Source organism: Carassius carassius, chromosome 10 (genome assembly GCF_963082965.1).
Source record: "Carassius carassius chromosome 10, fCarCar2.1, whole genome shotgun sequence".
Classification (NCBI taxonomy): domain Eukaryota; kingdom Metazoa; phylum Chordata; class Actinopteri; order Cypriniformes; family Cyprinidae; genus Carassius; species Carassius carassius.
This window is the reverse complement of record NC_081764.1, coordinates 15735055-15759105: the sequence shown is the minus strand read 5'-3', so window position 1 is coordinate 15759105 and position 24051 is coordinate 15735055. Positions and strand designations below refer to the sequence as shown.

The 24051-nt window shown below is 36.1% G+C and overlaps 2 protein-coding genes across 3 annotated transcripts; both read left to right on the top strand.

Annotated features, from left to right (window-relative positions):
* Positions 1 to 313: 313 nt before the first annotated feature.
* On the top strand, positions 314 to 6666 carry LOC132151867 (retinal rod rhodopsin-sensitive cGMP 3',5'-cyclic phosphodiesterase subunit delta-like). 2 transcript variants are annotated; one of them, XR_009436451.1, is made up of 5 exons: positions 314 to 563; positions 4706 to 4794; positions 4994 to 5122; positions 6008 to 6111; positions 6189 to 6234. XR_009436451.1 is itself a non-coding variant. In XM_059560343.1 (5 exons), the coding sequence occupies exons 1-5, from the start codon at positions 514 to 516 to the stop codon at positions 6268 to 6270; spliced, it is 453 nt and encodes a 150-aa protein (XP_059416326.1). In that variant the 5' UTR covers positions 320 to 513; the 3' UTR covers positions 6271 to 6666. The 2 variants fall into 2 exon arrangements, 1 of the variants encoding a protein (XP_059416326.1); XM_059560343.1 differs by having other exon boundaries at positions 320 to 563; positions 4994 to 5119; positions 6006 to 6111; positions 6189 to 6666.
* Positions 6667 to 7064: 398 nt separating this feature from the next.
* phb2b (prohibitin 2b) lies at positions 7065 to 11063 on the top strand. The gene is made up of 10 exons (XM_059560342.1): positions 7065 to 7178; positions 8280 to 8409; positions 9034 to 9118; positions 9255 to 9334; positions 9485 to 9669; positions 9833 to 9962; positions 10045 to 10148; positions 10313 to 10390; positions 10657 to 10733; positions 10854 to 11063. Exons 1-10 carry the CDS (start codon positions 7158 to 7160, stop codon positions 10873 to 10875), a joined length of 912 nt encoding a protein of 303 aa, XP_059416325.1. The 5' UTR covers positions 7065 to 7157; the 3' UTR covers positions 10876 to 11063.
* Positions 11064 to 24051: the final 12988 nt, after the last annotated feature.

Genomic DNA, 24051 nt, shown 5'->3' with positions numbered 1-24051 from the left:
TGGCCTCACGTAGTCCACTATCCATAAAATGAGCGTTATTAATCTGAACAGTTTTTATATGTTATCATCTGTAAGTTCCACCTAAAGCGCCTTATTTATTCCATAGCACATTATAGTACAGATAACTTTTTGTCACACACGCGCTTCCGTTCTGCCGCGTTCGAAGGACGTTTGAGGGGTTGCCATCGGTGACGCGTCCCTACGCAACCGAACCCCGCCCTGGCTCTTGCATCTCCGCTCTGATTAGTGCATTTAATCCAGGCCTTCGAAAACTCGTAAAATGATTGGTCGAACCAGCTGTCAGTCTCCCACAAAAATCTATTTACAGTAGGTTGTGAGCGGATCAAGTGTACCCGTTTAGATTAAAGCTGGATATAACTCTAACTAAAAGCCTTTCGAGGTGGATTTTGTGTAGTTTACAAGCTGTTTTGTCCAATATATATTAGTTATTCCTCGACGGAACGTATTAATTCGTCTGTATTCATCTGCTGAAGCTGAAGATCGAGGGAAAAGATGTCTTCGGATGAAGACAGAGCGAAGGAGATTCTGAAGGGGTTTAAACTGTATCCTTAAGTGATGATGGGACAGATTAGCCTGCTAACTACAAACCTCAAACTCACACAACTTTGCGTATTTATTCAGGTGTAGATCTGGATTGATTGATTGATTGATTAATAATTAAAGTAATTAAACGGTTATGAAACCAGGACTTCAGTATTAATTGATGCTGTATGAGATGCTGGTTACAGTTAACGTTAGCAGGACAAAGTGGGAGGTGAACTAGTTTCATATTATGTTATGCTTTTTAGGTTATTATGATCGAATTATGATGCTTTGTATTTCAACAAACAAAATACAGGCTATTTTTGCGTCTGTGGTGGCAGACTGTCAGTAAACAAATTTTTGATGTATTAACACTTTTAAACATCCAGTTGAGTTTTTAAACTGGTTTTCTTAAGTTTTTGCGGTATATATGAAAAGTTTATTTGCTATGTAACGTAAGTATGTGAACGAATAGATGGTGTAATTTCTCTAATCCAGATTAAGTCTGTGTTATTCTATAAATTGTATACATATGCATGTTTTAATGTGCACACCTTGATTAATGAGTTACTGGCATATGAATTGTAATTGACTAGTGCAGTTAAGTATATTGAAGTAAGTCATTTCAAAGCAGTTTGGTGGTGCATATTAGATTCTAGACACTTTCAGGTAAAATTCACACTAAGTTTTACATTTATTTGAGCATATCAGCATCAGTAACTAACTGTGGGATGTTGTTCTTTCCTTCAGATGAAAGTTTGGCTAATGTTCACATGGGCTTCGGGATACTATGTGACTATCAGGCATCTGATTCTTGGGATCAGGTACATTAGACAGGTGAAATCTCCTCACACAGTTTGTGCCTGCCATCACGATTATATAACATTGGCTAGTGTTTCTATAATAGGCTCTGTAAATCTGACAAGAATAATCACACTAGCACCAGAACCCTTTGATGGGGTGAAAATGGTCAAGTCTGGAACATTTGGATTGCCTTGTAAGTCCTGATGTACATTGTTTTAAAAATATTTCTTCAGGTAGACATGGGTCTACCCTGTGTGACCTTCTCTGGGAAAGCAAGGGTTTGTCTTACAGGCTGGTAATTCTTAAATCCTTGATTTAAAAAGGACAGGGATTTGCTGCCTTATGCTCCTCACATCCAACTTCTTTAAAGGCAAAGCTGTGGAAAATGATTAAAACTTACTGTATGTAAATGTTTGTCTTTTAATGAAAGGTTTGTGAATGATGGTGTTGAAAGTCTGTAAGGAAATATTTAGGATTTACACTATTGTTCAAAAAAGTTTGGGGTCATGAAGTTATTATTATTATTATTATTATTATTATTATTATTTCTAAATAAGTTAATACTTTTATTCAGTAGAGATACAAATTACAAAGCAAAGTATTACATTTCTCAAAAAAAAAACTATTTTTAACTCACAGTTTTTCAAAGAATCCCAAAGAAATGTATTTTGCTTTCTACAAAAATATATAATTTTATTTATTTATTTATTTATTTATTAAGCAGTATAACTGTTCTTTAGCACCAAATCAGCATATTAGAAAGATCTCTGAAGGATCACGTGATACTGAAGACTGGAGTAATGGCTGCTCAAAATTCAGCTTTGCCATCACAGAAATAAATTTATTTATAATAATATTTCACAACATTACTGTTTTTACTATATTTTTGTTTAAATAAATGCAGCCTTGTTGAGCAGAAGATACGTCTTTCAAAAACAGCCCCAAACTTTTGAACGGTAGTCTATGGTAGAGTTTATGGATAAAACATTGAGGTTTTGTTTTAGGTAGAATATTTAAACTTTGTACTGTAGTTGTTCAGAGTAAACTGGAGCATGGGCTGATATGCCATAGATAAAACTAACTATTTAGAAACAGGCTTTTTTTCATAATGTCTATTATTGCATTGGACCTGAACATAATTTTAGAGCCTCAGGATTTTGTTTTTCACTAAATTTGTGTCATCTTAGTATAGCACAGCTCTTTATAGCAGCATGAATCTGGTACAATGTAGTTACGCAGCACAAATGGATTTTCAAAGGCTGGTCAGTGCAATTTTATTTACAGGCTTTATCTTATTTGGCCGGGTTATTTATTTTTTTATTTTTTAATCCCAGTGTGCCCCAGAGGTTACTACTGTGTGCACAGCACCATACCCTTGAGTGACTAAAACAAAAAAAACACTGACTTAAATGACGAAAAAGACAGATATTGTATTGTGTGCCAAACTATGTTTGCTAGAAACATTTAGAGATTTTGAAGGTGTGTGAATTTTGTGTGCTCGCCATGTCTTTCAAAGCTAGTTTTCTGTTCCTCTTCCAGGAATACAGTACTGTGTGTGTATTTTTTGGTAAATCGTTAGAACTAACATAGGCTTTACCTCCAGCCTTTTAAATAAGGCAAAATGTGATGCGTTTGATTTTTTAAAATTATTAGTAGTAGTATTAAACTACACAGTTACTGTAGTTCTTTTGCACCAGTAACAACAGACTGGAAATGGCAACAGTATGCAACAATGGATGACTTTTAAAAATGAATGTGGCTTCCGTGAAAACATTGGTGCCGAAGGGACTAATTACCTCGACAGTGTTTGTGAGTTAAAGGGTCTCTCCCCTGCGACTCTCTCTGTGTGCCCAGCAGGTGAGATCCCACAGACATCTGTCACCGATAATCTCTAATGCAGTCGCCTGGTTCATCAGATATGGAGCCTGACACTTTAAGGGAGTAGTTACTCATTTTTAGTATCACCCTAAATAATATCTAGTATCACAGGATATCATGAAGCATATAAAATTGATTGGAAATAAGTCTGGAATTTGCTTAATTGAAAGTTTAAGCACATTAACATGAGTGGGAAACATCTAAAATGTAGTTATTTTTGTAGTGTATACATTGTGCATGAAGATATGGGATCTCTTCAGCAAAGTTAACATTGAATAATTTAATTCGGTTCAGTTTGGTCATTTTGTAAAAGGGGAAAAAAAGTTATATATATATTGACTGAGAATGATCCTGGGTCATGCTTCTGGTTATTTGTGTCTTGGGATTCATTTCAAGTATTTTAATGCTTCAGAATAGTTCCATATAAAACTGAGTCTCCATGAGAGAAGAACTAAATAATAAATAAGAATATACAATCAAAATAATACATTGATATAATTTATATAATTTATATAAATAAATCATCTTATTATGGCTACAGTGTCAGTGATATTTACTTTTTTGATGAAGGACCTTTATGATGAGCCCTTTTTATTCCTACAGGAATGATTTAGGGATTTGCATCTGTTAAGGAGCATTTATGTGTCACTATTAATGCCTGAAAGGTAGATTAGGATTAGTGATACATGTAGCACACTTATGCAGCCCTGACTGAGGTCTCGTAGGTTGGTAACTAGGGCCTGTGCTGTGCACTTGTAAGGAAACTTGCAGCCTTGTCTAAGTGTGCTTTAGCAGCCTGAAAGGCTCATACAGGTGGTCTGAAGATGAAGAGGTCAGATGTCATTGACACAGAGTACAGGACACTGTCACAAACCATTCTTTAGCAGACAGATCAGGCTGTTTTTAGACTTCAAATGTGGTCTATTTCCATTAGCTTTGCTGGTTATGTTTGCATTTGAGATTTATAACAAATTGCTGCTCAGTGTAATAATTAGATAGAAACTCTCGAATTTAAACATCATTTCAAGGAATAGTTCACCCATCACGTGTTTTGAAAAATACTACCTTTATGTTCCGAGCAAGATATTTAGTGATTTTAAACTTAAAGTGTGTTCCTCACACATCTACTGTATTATATGGCTTTAGAAGATTTGGAATACAGTGCAAATGTCTTATGGACTGCTTTTATAGTGCTTGTTTGTTCTTTTTGGAGTTTGATGGCTGCTGAACATCTCTTTTAGTGAAAAAGTTATTTAGGTTTGAAATTGCATGAGGTAATTGATGATGTTTATGTGAACTGTTACCTGAGGCTCAATGAGCCTAACACAAAACTCCAATTATTGATTTGGAAAAGTATTATCTTCTGTTGACATTGTTTGAGCTTATCGTCTTGTCAAATGTCATTTCCTGGAAAGTTGGCCCTGATTTCAGAAGACATTTTCATTGTCAGTCCGTTCAGCATGCCTTAACTTGTCTTCAGAAACTGGATGAATCTTAGAGATGCAGAGACAGGGAAGGTTCTCTGGCAGGGAAATGAAGATCTCTCCCTTCCTGGGGTAGAACATGAAGGTTTGTGGTTCTCAGCATTACCTTGCATTAAAGATTTAAACTATTGACTCGATTAAGCTACGCCAAGTCTTCTCTTATGTCCACTACCTCACTGCTCCTTTTAGTGATGTCAGTGAGAGGTCAAGATCAGTCTTGAGTTTTGAATTTAGTACAGAATGTGCCATGTCTGGTAACTAACAGATCTGTTTTGGTTTTCTAGCCCGGGTTCCAAAGAAGATCCTGAAATGTAAAGCTGTCTCCAGAGAGCTGAATTTCTCTTCCGTAGAAAAACTGGAAAAATTCCGACTGGAGCAAAAAGTTTTCTTTAAAGGCCAGTGCCTAGAAGGTTGTTCTAATTATTACATGCACATTTCACTTTTGTGATAAGAAATAGCAATGATGATGGAAGCAAAATTAGAGCTCCCTTTTATAAAATGTTTGGTTCTGAAATATCTTTAAAATGATGGGGTGGTGTTGGCGCAGTGGATAAGACACACGTCTTTGGTGTGGGAGACCCGGGTTCGAATCCACTGTGAGACACCAATGTGTCCCTGAGCAAGACGCTTAACCCCTAGTTGCTCCAGAGGCGTGCAAACTCTGACATATATAGCAATTGTAAGTCGCTTTGGATAAAAGAGTCAGCTAAATGGATAAATGTAAATTTAAAACAGAGATGTTTTCTCGAGCAAGGGCTCCATACAAATGACTTTATTCATTAACCATTATCAATAAAGGACATTATCAATTTTAAATCAATTTATCCATTTGAAATCCTATTAGAACTGAATGTCGTAAAACTGTATTGGTAAAAATGATTAGTACACCACATTTATTACTTAAGTAAATTTGGACAAAGACATCAACACTGAATACTAACCATACATTCTCATATTAGCTTCAGAGGTTTAAAAAAAAAAAAAAAAACATTTTAACTAAGCTAAAATTTGTCAAATATAAACGTGATCATAATTGAATAGCATTCATTCATTACATCCACAGGTACAGGTAACTTGTGAAACATTTGAACATTTATACATATATACTATGCCTAATATTAAATGTGTGTGCACAAACAATGCTCTTTGAGACACGATTAACTATATAACTTATAAAAGACATTTGAAAGCTTGTTAGTGAATATGTGTTCATCTTATTAGCTTGGCATAGTTAAAGTGTGTAAGGACTATTTAAATCACAAAATGCTTACACATGTACCTTGTATTTTTTTTCAGAGTGGTTTTTTGAGTTTGGCTTTGTGATTCCTAATTCTACAAACACATGGCAGTCTTTGATAGAAGCTGCACCTGAGTCACAGATGATGCCTGCAAATGTCTTAACGTAAGATCTTCTTCTTTCTACCTATTGGTTATCCATAAAAGCTGGATTAATCATGGATCAAATTTCTTCTCTTGTAGTGGTAATGTTGTTATAGAGACCAAGTTTTATGATGACGACGTTCATGTCAGCACATCCCGGGTACGACTCTTCTACGTCTGAGACGGAGACATTTTTTTTTTTACTGTCACTTCAGAGGATGGACCCATCACTTTAGACACTCTGCGTACTGAGTATTTCTTCTGAGGCGCTTTAAAGGGAACATTTCAGTAAAACCCAGTTTCAACAAACAAATGGTCACACCAGTTTTATGGCAGATAATGACTTGTACATAAGAGCTATCATGCTCATGACCACCTGGTTGTGTAAATTACCTGTTTGTATATTTTTCTTTTTCTGTAATTCAATCCTGCAATGTACACTGCTTCCTTATCAACTGTTTTTAAAATGTTTTCTCCCAGTCTGTGTGTTTATTCATGGTCTTTTTTTTTAGTTAAACCGTAAGATAGGCTTTGTTTTAAAATACATTATGTAAAAATGGATTAAAATATTAATATTTTGTCTCTTGCATTTCTCCCTTAAGTATTTTTCAGCGGATTGAGTTGATTTCATATTTGATATTTTTGTCCAATGTTTATGTCACACATTGCATGTACAGAAATATGGCAGCTTTTACATGACATAAAATAAGTGGACAAATAACAAATCAAAAAAAGCACAGAGGTTTTAAAACTGCGTATTCGCTCTATGTATTAAACCCATTGAATAAACTATGGGCACATATCTTTCTTCAGTTAAAATCTCTTAATGGTTGTCACATCAAATTTGTTTTAATATAGTCTACAGTTCTAATCTATAGTATATAGTTCGACGGTTTAATTTTAATATATAGTCTTGGATATGACCTAGCGTATAATGACTATAAAGATTGGGCGTTCTCAATATAGTAATGTCCAAAACGTGGAAATAACAGAGTACTACATTACCCAGAAGATTCTTCCGGTTGGAGCGGAAGTTGTTCGTGACGACCTTGGGAAGCTGCTGCAAGCATGGCGAATAAAGAGCCTAACGTGAGTATCTTAATTCTTAAAAAATGTTATTTGTTACATTAGAATTAAAAATGCTCATTAATAAGCAGTCATAATCAGTTTGGCAACAGAAATTGGAATAGAAAAAGAATGTTACACAGCGCATGATCTGTAACCCTGGTCTGCTCATAGACTAAAGCACATTTTAAGATAAAACGTGCTGTCAGACCCCTCAACAGAGAGCTATACAAAATGTAGACGTTTTAGTAGGAATTTAAATATTATTAATCATTTTTGAATAGCATGCTTTGCCTTTGAATTCCTGTACTGTCCTGATACCAGGTGTCCTGACATTTTATCCTAGCGTCAGATTGTCCTAACTGGGGTTACTGCGCATGCAGCACACATTAATATTGCGTCCTTTTTCTCCCGCTGAACAACAATATTTAATGTATCTGCATTACTGTAAGGGTAGGTTTAGGGTTGGGCTAGGTGTAGACTTTAATAAAACACAATCTAATAGGTAGGAAAATGTATTTATTGTTGTTTCCTGTAGCTGTATCCCTTCTAGCTACAACCGCAAATATAATCCGAATCAGAATTAGCTTTATTGCCCGGTATGTTTACACATACGAGGAATTTGTTTTCATGACAGAAGCTATAACACATAATTACTGTATTTGAATTGCTGTAAGGGTAGGTTTAGGTTTGTGGTAGGTGTAGAAGTTAATAAATTATAAGTTTACAGGTAGAATTTTTCGTTGTCGAATTGTACTACCTACTGTTTTTATGGGAGGTAGAAAAATCTGAGAACACGGTCTGCTCTTAAAGCTTGTTGGGCCTTTGATGTTAAATATCACCTGTAACACATTCTTGTAACGTTAGGTCTCAAGTTAGCGTGATACATCTGTAGACTCACATAAAATGTAATGTTTTTCCTAAAATGTTGCCTAATTTGTTTATCACAGTACCTGCTCTAACATGATCTGTATCAGAATGTCAGCGAATAACGTCATTTCCCAGACAGTGGTTATTATTAACACATGAACAGGGCAACTGTAAAGATTATACTATTGATGTAACGGTCATATTGTTGGTGTAATTTCCACTAAAAGTGAAAATTGTCATTTTGTAATCTTGCAGAGGTTGCTCCAGAACCTGAGAGATCTCGCTGGACGCATGTCCTCTGGCTCAAAGGGTGCTGGACTCGGACTGAAGTTATTATTTGGAGCCGGTGCACTCGCTTATGGAGTCAAAGAGGCCACATATACAGGTACATGCAGTTTTACATTAAGAAAAAAAGTATTAGAAGTAGAGCTCCGATGTCTAGTGCAAGGAACTATTCAGGGCACTACTATTCAGCTTGGGATCAAGATTTAGTTTTTGAAAGAAATTCATACTTTTATTCAGCAAGGATGCATTAAATCAATTAAAAGTGATGGTTAAGACATTTACAATGTTACAAAAGATTTATTTTAAATAAATGCTGTTCTTTTGTAATTTATCAAAGAATCCTGAAAAAAGAAATGGTTTTAATCATATATTTAGCTGCACAACTTTTTTTAAACTTTAATTAGAATAAAAATAAATCATTATTTAATTATAATAATACCGGCTGCTAAAATTCAGCTTTGCCTTTACAGGAATAAATTACATAAAAAGAAAACGTATTTTAAATTGTAATAATGCCTCTCAATATCCCCGTTTTTTTTTTTTTTTTTTTTTTTTTTGATCCTGTAAATGCAGCCTTGGTGAGCATTAGAGATTTCTGGATAAAATGTTTTTGAATGTTAAACTTTTGAACAGTAGTCTATCTGTGCTATACACTTTTTTGACATTATTATTAAACAAAGAGGACTAGTAATGTCATCACTAACCCTAATTTTCTTGTCTTTAGTGGAGGGTGGTCAGCGAGCAATTGTCTTTAATAGAATTGGAGGGATGCAGATGGACACAGTCCTCTCTGAGGGTCTTCACTTCAGGTCATTTTTAATGACTTGTTGAAGTCTTATATACTTGTTCTGTGTGAAAGCATGTTTAATCTCACCATAATAAAAAAGGAATGCTGTAACTTTAAAAAAATTAAACAAAAAAATGAAACCAACATTGTTCTTCTAGGATACCATGGTTTCAGTATCCAATCATATATGATATCAGAGCCAAACCAAGAAAAATATCATCCTTAACAGGAAGCAAAGGTAACTTTCTGAATTCTATTTCATTGTCATGATCATGCTTTGTTTACTTCCATTTCGACATAGTCCTAATTTGTTAACCTTGATTATAGTTCATTTAAATCTGTAAGTCTTTAGTTGTCATTTTCTCACATGGCGATGTAATGTGGTCAGACCTGCAGATGGTGAACATCGGATTGCGTGTGCTGTCACGACCTGTGGCTTCCAACCTTCCTGTCTTATACCAACAGCTGGGGAAGGACTACGATGAGCGTGTGCTGCCATCTATTGTAAATGAAGTTCTGAAGAGCGTGGTTGCCAAATTTAATGCGTCCCAACTAATTACGCAAAGAGCCCAGGTTTGTATTTTTTCACAATCTGTTACTCAGTTTTAAAAGTCTTCCACACATTCTTCAAATGAACCTAATTTCCAGGATTCCATGTTCAAAGGAAGAAAATCTCCAAATTACATTGTCAAAATGATTATATTCTTAATCTTTCTTTGCCACTGATTTCATACAGGTCTCTCTACTCATCCGACGGGAGCTCTTTGAACGTGCTAAGGACTTCAATATTATTCTCGATGATGTGGCTATCACTGAGTTGAGCTTCAGCAAGGAGTACACAGCAGCTGTGGAGGCCAAACAAGTTGGTAGGTAAAATTAGGTTCTTGTGTGTTGTAGCATAACATATGTGCTCTTAATAACTAATAAAACGTGCTTATGGTCTTCCAGCCCAGCAGGAGGCGCAAAGAGCTTACTTCTATGTGGAGAAAGCAAAACAGGAACAGAGGCATAAAATCATCCAGGCTGAAGGAGAGGCCCAGGCGGCCAAAATGGTATGATCCTCTTATCTAAAATGATTTACTTTACTTTTATGTTATATTATTGTATTGTATTGTATTCCAGTATTATTTTATGATAGAAATATTATTCGTGTGTCTTTTTTAGAAAAATATTCTGTGAGAAATTTATTTTTGGTTTGGTCTGATCTAATTCACAGTTAGGGGAGGCCGTCACAAAAAACCCTGGATATCTTAAACTCAGAAGAATCAGAGCAGCGCAGAGCATTGCCAAAACGGTACTTGGTGTCATTATTCACTCCGTTTTATTTATTTGTCACTTTTATGAGTTTTCCTGATGTAAACGGTACACTTTGGGAAAAGGTGTGTTTTTCAGCCATGTAAATATTTGATGTTCACTAGCAGTTCTGCCAAGGTTCAGCTGGTCTTGGATGGCTTTTTTATTACATTTTTTGGCTTAACATTTATTCAAGTCTTATTGGAAAAAGCTGAATGTTTTAATGACCTTTCTTAAAGCCCTAACCAGATGAAGGTTGTTTTCCAGGTGGCGGCTTCACAGAACAAGGTTTACCTGAGCGCAGATAGTTTGGTTCTGAATCTACAGGACGACTCTTTTAACAAGTAAGAACCGTATCGTTTTATACCTTAAATATTCATGACTTCTCAAAAAGAGAAGTCTGGCTTAATTACATTGTGTAAAAATATAGTTGATGTTGACACAATCTTCTTTTTGCATTGCAGTTTGTCTCTCGGAAAGAAGTAACCCATTCAGAAGGCACTCTCATTCTCAAAAGTTCTATTACAAGTAACTGTATGCGTGTCCTTTGAGATGGCATTTTCTGATTGAATCACAAATTTATATGTCAGTCCGGGGAAGACTCATTAAATATCTAATGGTGTAGTGTCCCGGTTCGTCAATAAAATTTGACTCCAGGATTTGCTGGTTATCAAGACATTTTTTTTGCCTTCACAGTTGCTGGATCTCTTAAGAACAGCTGAAATATGCCTGTCTTGTTAAGTAGTTTGTCTAAGACACATCTGAAACTCAAAACTTTATATTCAAACCTATAATTAGATTGAACTATAAAATACATACATTGTGCACATTTAAAAATGATAAAGCTAAGATTAATGCATTCAATTTGGCTTAAAAGAAAAATGCAGGTACCAACACAGTTTTCAGTAGGTAATATCAGAAAGGAATCATGACAAAAACGACATAAAAGCAGCCACACAGTGGCCGGATGGAAATTGTTGCTACACTATGGAGGTGTGTTTGATGATTACATATTAAAGTGCCTAAAAATAAGGTTCCAGGTGTTCAGATGATCTGTATAATTTCTCCAGAAGAATATAGCCTGGATCCGTGTGGTGAATTATTGGGTGAATGCACATAGTGTGAAACATTTAAGACCTTATTTAGCGGGACGCAGTAGGATGAGGATGTCTACGTAATCCAAGACATTGGGACAGATTAGAGTGTCAATAAATGCAGCCTGATCAAAGTGCAGTGGGTTTGAGCACTGCAATTTAGCTTTATTGAAGTAATTATTATATAATTGCTAGGGTGTTGCGGGCACAAAGATTCCATTAATAATGACAGAAAAACTAGACCAAAAAACTGCAGCCCTGTTCATTTGTTTAAATCCCTTTATAAACAAATAATTTTCCTATTATTTATATTTATGTCAGGATCTGGTGTGTATGAATTCTAAAATAAGTGATTCAATTTAATTGTGTGTGAAGCATTGATTTATTACATGAAACGATGTTATATAATACTTATTGGCATTATATATGCCAGTTCTCTAAATGTTAACGAACACTGCTCTTTTTGTTTAAAAGACAATTTATTATAAAGAAATAAAGGTTTTTATTATATCTTTTTAATTTTCATACACAGTTTTACCTGACCTCAGAAAAAGATTTTTGCAAGTACACATGATAAGCAGATGAAAACTGAGAAGTCGCTGACTGCCTGCATGTTTCATTAGATAATCAGGGGTTGTGTTAAAGCTCTTATATGGCTCTGTGCCGTCTCAGTATAATTAGATCATATTAAGCCCATTGTGTGCGTGTGGGGATTTCAGACTTGCTAAAGGGCCCCACTAGGTGGCACTCAACACCCAATACCGCCCTACACGGTCTCACATAGCATTCAACTGTTGAGATTGTCTGCTAAATAAAACTACAAACGCTTGAGCTTCTGTCGTTTTCATAACATACTGCTGGGTGAAGCGTGACGCCACATGCATGTCGCTTCAGGCTTTAAAGCTTGTATTCATCCTTAATGCGCCCCTTCACAATGTCCCTCTATAGTGAAAAGCTCTGTTTGTGCCCCATACTCCTTCATAAAGGTGGACTGAAGGTCAGGTGTCTGTGAGTTAAACACAAACACAGCCCTCCCCAAAGCTCCAGTCTTCAAAGTCCAATAACAACAAACATGTAACGCCCACGTGAGTAAGCTGAATGTTAATAGAGGGAATGAGCTGGCTGCGGTGGTGCATTTTTTTTTAACATGGCTTGTTTGCACCCTCCCTTCCTCACACTAACACATGCGCAAAAAAAGATGCAAGCCCATTGCTCAGTCGGTGTGTCTCCATGGCAACACTGACCTCATGCTGTGACAGGCAGTCTGGACTGGTTGCTATGGTAAGTCATTGTGACATCAAACCTTAGCCCCAGTTGCCATGGCACCACACCTACTGGCACAGCAGCTATTTCTGTGTGATGTCTGGAGCCAACAGGCAACAGAGCTACAATGTCCCATTTCCATTCGTGATGCTTATTCCTTTGTTCTGCTGCTGTTTTATGCAATACTGTACGATTCTGCCTTTGGATCTGCGACATCAAGCACCTTTTTTTTCTTCTTTTTTTCATTCAACATTTTAATGATTTTCCTCACTATCTTTAAGCACAGACTATCTTTCGCCTTTATAAAAAAAATCCTTCTCATTAGAACATGTATTTATGTGTTTGGTGTCTTTGAGTAAGTCATGGCTTTCAAGGACAAATGAAGAAGTCTGAACGACATATTTAATCTAAAGATGGCGCTCTGGGTTAACTAATTCCCGTGTCTGAATGAACGCATCGACACAATTTGCATTCCATTTTGATCCCTCTTTTTTTTAAATGCATCTTACTACTAATTGCACTTGCATCACACCACAAACTGAATTATGATAATTTTATGGTATTGACTGGCATACCCTGAAAGTGTATGTGTGTTTGCTGTTTCTTTCGGACAGCTCAGGCTTGTTCGGCGTCTCTTGGCTCATTAAAGGTGTGTGTAGGGTCCCCCATGGCAGAGGTGTTGGGAACTGCAAAGGCCCCTCACCCATCTTCATCATGGGTGATAAATGTGAACAAGGGCCCCCATAACAGCTCCATCCAGCTTCCTTCTCCCCTCCCTTTTCTTTCTTTTTTTTCCTTTTCACCCTTCCCCCTTTTACTCTCACTTTACTCCTCCCTCCTTCTTTATTGTGTGTACTCACCAGTGAGCCTTGTTCTCTGATACAGTTGAGATTTATTTGTATTTTGAGTGCCAGTTACTCTAGATCCACTGTCTGTCATTTTTCATCCTGATTTGTTCAGCTCCTGTTAGAGTTCAACAAAAATCACATCTGTAAAGTGAGTCATGTGGGAGCGCATGAAGAGTCAGGAGTGCTTTATGACAATATTTTACCAAGCACATAAACTAACCTTCCCCCTCTCCTTCTCTGTAGTCTTTAAAGTGCTAAGTGACATTGGGGAATTGTGTCCTAGTCTGACATAAATCATGTGTAAAACAGTCTGCGCACATCATCTGATGCCCTTCAGTTTGATAATGAAGCTGATAATGAACACCGCTGGGTCCAGCTTAGACCAGTGCATGAAGGAAATCCAAACTTACAAAATAGAAAGAAAAAAAACGAAACCGAAACAACCCTTATTTGATGAATCTGATCTCAATTGTAAGTATTTGTTTCCATGTATGTAATGTTGTTGACCATATTGCTAGTTATCTTTGACACTTGTGTAGGAAAAATGACTAAGTGCTAAAGGTCTGTTTTCGGTTTTGCAGTAAAATTTTCCTTTCTCACACTAGTAAATGCAGGATGTTTTGTGCATACATAAGGCTACATACTAATACAAACATGTCTAAAAAAGACAAAGTGCAACTGATCAAAAATGTCTAGCATGTTTAGTCTGTGTGTGAAGATGCTCCAGGCCATGTCCTGCAAATAAGCCTGCACTGGCCCTTTACAGGCCCACTTAGGGCTAGCCCAAGGGCCCCAATCAGTCTGCCAGTGCAGGGCCTCTGAGATTTTGCTCATTGGCAAAACGTTGGCCCCTAAGTGCTGGCACTGCACAGGCAGCCCTCACTTAGCCCACACTATTAATCTACAACAGGGGTCCTGGTCCTGGAGATCTACCTTCCTGCAGAGTTCAGTTCCAACCCTGATCAAACACACCTGTCTGCAATTATCAAGTGCTCCTTCAGATCCTAATTAGTTGATTCAGCTGTGTTTGATCAGGTTTGGAGCTGAACTCTGAAGGAAGGCCGATCTTCAGGAACAGGGTTGGGCAGACCGATCTACAACAATACATCGGTTTCACTTTAAATACTTTTCAGATACTATAACTTAAGTCGTTGGGAAAAACAGTTACACACATCTGAAATGGATGCAGTCACCACATAACTAATGTCTATTTTGTCAAAAAACATACTGTAGTCAAAGGGATTTCAAATAAATGGATCTATTAAATGCAAATGAGAAAACATCCAATTCATGGAAATGCAGCTACATATAGCCAGGGTTGCCAACTCTCACGCATATGGCGTGACACTCACGCTTGGACTTCAGCGTGAGATCGAAGCTGAAAGCATGAGTATCACGTCAGATGCGTGAGAGTTGGCAACCCTGTATAGCTGAAAATCCAAATACACAAAACTAGAAAAAAAAATTAAAGAAAACAAACAAAGCAATGTAAGTTTGTCACGTGAAAGTCTTGTACATCAATGTCCAAACAATGTCCTGTTGGCTGATAGCAAATGAATAATCCAACCACTTGTAATGGAAACACATCACAGCTCTGAAACAACAGACTCTTCCTAACTAGGAAAAGTTAAAAAATTGTCCATACTATGGTCTCATGTAGAAAATAACTTTAAAGAGATAGTTCACCCCAAAAAAGTAAAAACTGATGTATTTCTGCTTACCCCCAAGGCATCCAAAATGTAGGTGACTGTTTCTTCCATAGAACACAAGGCAAGATTTTTAGCTCAAACCATTGCAGTCTGTCAGTTTTATAATGCAAGTGGATGGGACTCACAGTTAAAACATAAAAAAAGGGTTTAATTTGGTTTTGGGAAGGGTTTAAAAAAAAATTATTGTATGTTTTAGCCATGATTCCCATCAACTTACATTATAAGACTGATAGACTGCAACAGTTTGAGCTAAAAATCTTGGTTTGTGTTCTGCTGAAGAAACAAAGTCACCTACATCTTGGATGCCCTGGGAGTAAGCAGATAATCATAAAATTTAAATTTTTGGTTGAACTATCCCTTTAAATCCGTATTCAAACTGGACCATGATGTGGTTACCTCACCAATAAAGAGTCCTTTATTTCCCAACCAAGACACAGCACGATGTTTTCAGGTGAGCCTTGCTGGCTACTGCTGCTTGCTATTGTTAACTCTCTCCACCACATGGCTTTACTTAAGGAAACCTAAAACCATCTAGCCTCCCTAGTGGTAAGGAAGAAAACTGCCCACAAAATTCTTATTAACAGGCTCATGTCTGGCCCACACTGGGTCATCACTAGATTAATGTGGGCAGTCCCATAGTGTAGGCTGCTCACAGAGAGCCTGCGGTGAGCCCAAAGCTGTCGGCCTCTCCTGGACAAGCCCACATTGTGCCTGTTTAGGTTTGGTGTGGGCTGGTCCTAGCCCACTGTGCCTGCAAAAAGCCAGCATGGGCCCCGCAAGGACTTGTTTGCAGGCTGTTGTATCACAAATCCGTGAATGAATGTTCCCAAGTGAACTAGACTTCAGTGAATTTCCCGTGCTCAAGGAGTAGGGAGCAATGAACACTGTGTAGGGACCGTGTCAATCGGCACACAGTTCATCCATGGAGCTCTCTTCTGATGAGCTGGTTATCTCAATCAGGTGTGTTAACCAAGAGAGACCAAATATGCAGAGCGGTGGTACGCGAGGACTGGAATTGAGAACCACTGTACTAGATGTTTGACAGTGTTTTTTTGCATCATCTCACTCTTGACACAGCGTTCTAAAAATAAACTTAAAAATAAAACCTTTTTAATTCCAGTTTATATATATTATAATTTATAAATATGACTTTCAAATGTATCACTTATAACCCTCTGTACACAAAAAGTCCTCCATCTGCCTTCAGTTTGGCAAGACTATTTTAAAGACTTTATCTATGCACAGTCTACTTGTTTGATGTATTAGAGCAGTGGAGTTTCCTGTTTTTATGTGGTCTGTCTTCCTGTGGCGGGGGTGAGGAAGTAGAACTCAGGTGACCTGCTGCAGAGCCAGTATGTTGTTTACCCTGTCACTTCATTTCCAGCCCATTTCTCCCTTTCACCCTGATGGCCCCTTCATTGTACCTAAGGGAGGGTTTTGTTTTCAACACTACACATCACATTTTTTTTTTCAATTTTTTTTTAATTTATTATTATTTATTTTTTTTTTTTTTTTTACTTTGGTTCTATTTTCACAAGTAAGGTGTATAAAAACTCTAAGTACAAAAATCTAAACCAATCACACTTGTTAGACCACTAGTCATTCTTTCAAAATTGGTCTCATACTTTCCTTACAACTACACATATTTTCATCCACACAACCATTTGGTGCATCTATAGATATCTATATATCTACACGATCCAAACTTAAATAATTATAATCCTGTTATAAAAAATTATAATACTAATGTATATCCTGAATGCACTGTAAGTCGCTTTGGATAAAAGCGTCTGCTAAATGCATAAATGTAAATGTAAATATAAATGTAAATGTAATTCATTAACTCTTTTGAATACAGACCTAAGGTTGATCTGTTTCTAAAGAAGACGATTAGCAGATTATTACAGAAGTTAAATTATTTAAGAAAATTTAAGTATTAACAAGTTATAGAAGTTTACATTTACTGTAAAGAAAATTTATTGTATTATTTTTCTTTCATTATATATAAAATAAATATAAAAAAAACAGTTAAAAATACAAAATTGTTATAGTGCCTTATGTCTACATAAGCTGTTTTCCAAATTTCAAGTTGATATTAAAAAAATTAGGTACTTAGGGACATATGCAGTTTTGTTTAGGCGTTATACCAAAAACAGTCATCGGATGCCACCTAAACTCCATTGAATTTCTTTTATGCATTTCTGTCACATATCTATCAATTTTTCTCTCAATATTAGGTCTATCACAAAATTACCATATATGGAATCTTGAGACTCAGTCCTTTCCAACAATATGTATTTTGTCAAGATTATAAAACGTTTTTATTCTAAAAGACCGTAATATATGTTGTAATATGACACTCCTGCTAAGCGGGAGGAGACCGCTAAAAGATTTTGAAATACCATTTTTATGGTAACACAATGTCCAATTTCAAAATGGTTTTCATAGGATAAATGTTGAGATTTTAAGCTTCCAAATGGTATATGAATTATTATGATTACTAAAACATGAGATAGGGAAAAAGGCAACAAAAAAATAATACTTTTTGTGACAAAGGTCAGAACTCCTGTTATGATGTAGATTTGCAATAGACTCTTGTTGCACTCTTGTCATAAATTAATTCATAACTGTTCCTACATAATTTGTAACAAAATAAATAGGTTAAATATATATTTAGTGAAGTAAACTTAGGTGTCCCGTATACGGGATGGTGACAGTAAATATTTTTCAGTGGATACAAGAGTTTTTAGGTCAGGTCTTGTCTGTTGTGCTTGTCTCTAAACTTTTTTCCCATGAGAATTGGTTTAATTTAAGCAGCTTGTCATATTCAGAGGTTCACATCAGTGTGATCATTAATCATGCTGTCTGGAGGAGGTGCGGCTCTCCTTTAGCATCAGCTCTAACGTGCCCACAGTTATCAGCAGAACTCACTCGTTCAGCCTTTCCACTGGCTTTTCTCAATCACACTTTTGAATATTATTTTTTATGTATGAGGTGTCTTTTTATGTGATATGTATTTAAAGTACATTAAAGAACATTTTCATGGTTATTGATTAATACACTGTAATAGCAGTTTTATGATTTAATCAGGCACCAAAAAGTGTACTCATAAAAAGGCTTTAATATAAAATCCATAATTTTGTAGGAATACAATCTGCAGATAATACATCTATGCTGGCATTGTCATGTTACCTATGATGTCAGCCTTAGCCTGTTGTTACTGTAACTAAAAATAGGGCTATTTAAAATTGTTTTTAGTATTTGAAATAAAGTAAATAATAAAATAATAATAAATAAAATAAAATATATATTAGATGAAAACTTGAAAAACTTGAATGTTACTTTGTCAACTGAAATAAATAACTGTACGTAGAAGTTACTAGAATTACTAAAACTGAAATAAAAATATAATTTTTAAAAATAAAATTGAAAAAAAGTTATAATCACATAACCAAATTACTTATACTCAAATTAAAATAATAATAATAATAATAATTCAATGTTCTATTTTTTCGGTTAATTTAAAATATTAATATATACTACTATATAAATAATAATAAAATAACACTGGTCGTATCCAAGTATTTTTAATCTACTATTTTATTGCTCCGACTTTATACATTTGACATCTTTTGCAAACCTTTTAGTGCAAAAGTGGACATATTGGAGATGCATAAAAATACATAATTTTTGGGAAAAATATTTAATTTAATTTTACATGTAATTTTGTTATGAATAATATATCGTCTTGTTTTGAAATAAAAAGATACAATGTTGTTCCCTTTGCAATTTGGTAATTCATGCAAGGTTTCAAAAGCGAAAGAAAAAATATGACATTAATTGATGGCAAAAGAACATGAATTCTTAGAAGATTTTTGTTGCTGTTGTTTCTGATCATTTGTAATCAGTGTGAAAAAATTTGGACAGTATCTGCAGGAACGGTCTGTGCATGTCTGTAAATCTTACATTGCTGTTGACAGAAGAATGATCCAGTCTGCCGCAAAACAGTACCAAGTGTGTGTGATCAGTCTTACATTGTTACAAAGCCATTTGACATAGTGCTGAATATGTCTGGAAAATGCCACAGGGACACTGACTAGTTTCTAAAGCCCTAAATACTTTAGGCAGGGTAAATATAGAAGATATATCTCTCAATTGGTGAGGACAAAAATATTTAAAATCAAGTTCTTCTGTCAAGCAACTCATGCACAACGGCAGCAGATGTGGTTCAGATTTTCACCTTCTGGTTCTACTGACTTTGTACCCCACAATCTTTGTACCCTACAATAAGTGCAGACTGGAAAGATTCAATATTTAAGAGTTGCTCGTTTGTGACACTTGAACAAACAAAATTTCAATTTGCAGGTAGATTTTTCTGAGGACCTCCTGATCAGTGGAATTATTCTTCAGGCTTGTAAGTGTTCTCATTCCTCCCCTCTCTGTTCTGCATTGGTATCTGCACTCACATTGCAAAGGGCTGGAAATATTGCACAGAGCAACCTTTCTGTCTGTGAACATGAATATTTATTCACTGTTTGCACTTGCCCTCTCTGCACCCTCCCTCTTTTTCCCTTCTCCCTGTAAAATTTTCCCATTTTCTGCCATTTCTCTTTAATCTTCCTCACCATTTTTATCTCTCCTTCTCATTTGCCAGGGTTTATATCTGTACCTACCAACACATACTGTACAGAACAGGTAGGTATGATATCAGGCCCTCTGTCAATCTGAAAATATTGAGCTCATTTGTTTCTGGATGGAGAGAGTAAACTAATAAAGCTCATTCTGATAAATGTTTTGTTCAAAGTTGAAGTTTGTCATTATCCACATACCCCAAGTTCTAAAGTCCATGTTAAACTGAACATTATTCTTGTGCAGATTTGTCTTTAAAGGGGGGCGTTGTCTCAGTTTGAGCTTTTACATATCTATCAGTGGATTTCTGTAGGGGAATTTCTACACGTTCCATGCTTCACCTCTGTTGAACGTGTGACTGTGCAGACAGACATCTTTAGCCAGAACAAAGTCTCAGTCAGAACAAAAGAATTTTAATGGGGTCATATGAGATTGGATGGGCCTGTGTTATATGTTCTAATAGATTCTTCAGTGAGGTAGGAGTGCCATACAAGAATGAATTTTACAAGGATCTTGTCTGTCCTGGCACGCTTGCTCGTCAGCATTTTCACTTTCAATTCTTATAACACAGTTCTAATTGCGGTGCTTTCCATAGGGACCCCTTACGTCAGTGTCAACTTAAAACATGACTGATGTCTCAGTTACATATGTAACCCTCATTACCAGAAGGAGCAAACTTTGCCCTCGTGCCTCAACCGTGAACTATGCTGAATGCTGGGAAGCTTTCTCGGCTCCTCAGCACAAACCCAAATGAATGGATGCTTGCCGCCATCTTATATACCCATATGTACAGGGAGTGGCTTTGCCTGCAAATTCCAGTTGTCAATGGCCATTTCTTGCAATGTTCAGAAGTGATTGGGGCTCCCAAATGAGAACCCTAATGCCAGTGTTGATGTTACGTCTCAGTTCCCTCCTTCAGGGATCAAGGGTTACATACTTAACTGAGATGTTTTCCAGCTAATGTGGCTTCTGATGATTTGCTGCTGTAATAAATGGGATGTGGATTTCAATGTTGTTTTCTAATGTCTTGACACCTTAAATGATACATGTATTTCATGATGGATGTTATTTAGAAATTTCAAGTCTTAGATCCTATTGATGTACTTATTAAGGTGGATTTTAGGTTATAAATGAATGTTAATCAAATTTCTGCACTAAAAGGCATAAGTGATAAGTGGCTCTCTTTCTGCTCTTCAGCATTATCTTTATTTCACCATCTGTATGTAGCTTCATTTTGCTGCATTCATAGGCCACAATCATTCAGGTTTTGAATTATCTCTTGACTAGATTATAGCTACTCATTCCTCATCGGTCTGCTGTCATTACCCCTTGGGTGCATCCATAATGGTGTTCCCCTATTTTGGCTCGCATTAGCTTCTCATACCCAAACCAGATTCACAATGCTGTTGTTGGGCTGCAAGGCCATCAACAGCCTTGGCCCCCTGCATGTCATGGTTCAGCTATACCAAAAAGCTATCTGCTTGTTAACAAAGCAGCAGTGTGTCCGGGAACCGAACCAATAATTTTTTTTTCTTTTCTTTTCATCTGTTCTCTCTTTCATCCCTGTCTCTCCTCATCCTTCCATCTCCTTTTCTCTTGCCTTGTCTGTGCTTACCCCCAGGTACGCCATGGCCCCCGTGAATGGCTCCGCCCTGAGGGGGGAGTGGGGTGTGGGGTGTAGAGTGCTTTCTTGTGAGTACCCCCTGGCTTTTGGGGGCGATGGGGGTATGTGATGAGTGGGGCGAGGCTGAAAGTCATGAGAAAGGAGTGAGAATTGTGAAGTAAATGATAACACCTGAGGTATTTGGCTGATTAGAAAGCAAGTTAGAGTGGTTTCACCTTTTAAAAAAAATGTTGATGACCTCAGCTGCTCTGCTGAATTATTACTTACTTCTGCAATGCACCCAATAAAATGATTAATGCAGTGAGTACATGCAAGCCCATAAACACCCCCTTGGAATTTTTTTTTTTTTTTTTGGCCATTAACTAACCATCAGAAATAAATAATTATTTTATTAGTAAATTATTTAATTTTATTATTTATTAATTATAAGTAAAGACTTTATTGTGAAAGGTAATCAGTGTTTATAGGTATTTAAAACATACTGAATGATTTTTTGGTTAGTTTTGTCATATAATGAAAAAGATAAAGTGATGACTCTGCATAAGAATGTCTTATTGATGGCAAGAGGAAAAATATTTAATCTGCCGTATTGTTGGTGTCAATCAGATCTACTGTGATTTATCAAGGAAAGTGCATGCAGTGTTGCTGTGACAATCTTTTGTCCCGTATACTATCGTGCTTCTTTTGTTGAACTGGTGCTCTCTCAGAAAATGCGTAAAAAATTTTCAGAGCATGAGTAATGTCAAGAATGAGTAGGCTTTCTGACTCAGGGGTGTTTTACTTGTAGGATGCTACTGTATAGAGAAATCTTGTCAGTTAACCATTTGACATTTTGCTCATCATTTAAGGAATCATTCACTCAAAAATAAAGTTTCTTATCATTTACTCACCTTCACGTTGTTGGTTTACTTTGTGAATGTGAATGGTGACTAAAGGCTGCCATGCTATAAAAATGAAAAATACAACTTGTATTGTTCTTTTCAGAGTTTGATAGTCTCTGATAACCATTCACTCCTTGTATGAAAAAGACCAGTATCAACTTTCTGTTAAATTTCTCCTTTTTCTTAAACAGAAATAAAATCTTAATGGTTTAAAATGGGTGAGTGACAAAATGATCTCGGAATTTTAATTTTTGGATGAACTATCCCTTTAATTTTACTCAAATAGACAGAGAATCAGGGATGCTGGGATGATACAAGCCATATTAAATCAGTCGTATGGGACTGAGAAAATCCACGAGGAATAGCTGGAGAGATCAAAAGAGACAGAGAAAGTGCTGCAATAGACAGAAAAACAGGAAGTGGGTTGATAAGAATCATTTTATCAGTATTAGTGTTATATTTGTGGTTGTTCATGGTTATTCAGTTTACATTATAAGGCAATAAGACATAACACAATACACAGTCAGAGCCAACATCTTGATTTGGTTTCTTAAAGTTGAAATGCTTATGATTTTTAAAGTGAAGTTACCTGTAGCCAAGTAGGGTGTCCCATTCTCTGAATATGTGATCTACATTTAACCCATCCCAGTGCACACACACAACAGTACTGTAAGTAGTGAATACACACCCAGAGCAATGGGCAGCCATGTGGAGCAGTTGGGGGTTCAGTGCCTTGCTCAAGGGTCTCACCTCAGTCGTGGTACTGAAGAGAGCACTGGTCATACATTGCCCCCACCTATAATTCCTGCCAGTACCAAGACTTGAACCCGTGACCTTTGGGTAACAAGGCCAACTCTCTAACCATGAGGCCATGACATGCCCCTTTAAATGTTTAAGATGAATTATTATTTTTTTTAAATTTAAAGAATTTAAATTTGATGTTAAATTTCAAGTTTTCAGACAATTTTTTTTCTGTAATATGTAAACTAATAATTTTATTCAGCATTTCTTCATATAACTACTAATCTGTTGTGGGTATTTGGTGGAATTTAATTTCACTATGAAAGGACAAAACTGAAACTTGCAAACTGTAAATTCCTTTTTTTGAGTGGGGTGGGGGGTGCATATGAATGTGAAAGCAGAAATATGTTCCACTTCTGTCACACACTATGTTAACCGCTAAAATTATCATACACTATAAAACAAACTATATATATATATATATATATATATATATAAAACGTTTCAAAAAATACACAAACACTGGTTGCTGCTTTTTTCGTAAAGCAATTTCATGGAGTCTTTAAGAGTCAGGGGTGTTAAATACCATGCAGTGTCTGTGTAGAATGTAAGGCTGTCTCTCAATTCATTAACATAACATAACAGGAATTATGTCATATTATCCCCCACTACAAACAAATGTCATAAAAAACATGTATGAATCAGACACAGTTCTTTTTAATTGCTATGGATCCTTACGCTCGGATTTACACTTTTTTCTGTTTTTAAAATGCCTAGATATCATCCAATATTTGAAGAATCAGTTCGTACATGTGTGAACCAGCATGATCACAATTTTATACCCAGGCTATATTAAATTATCGCTGATAAATA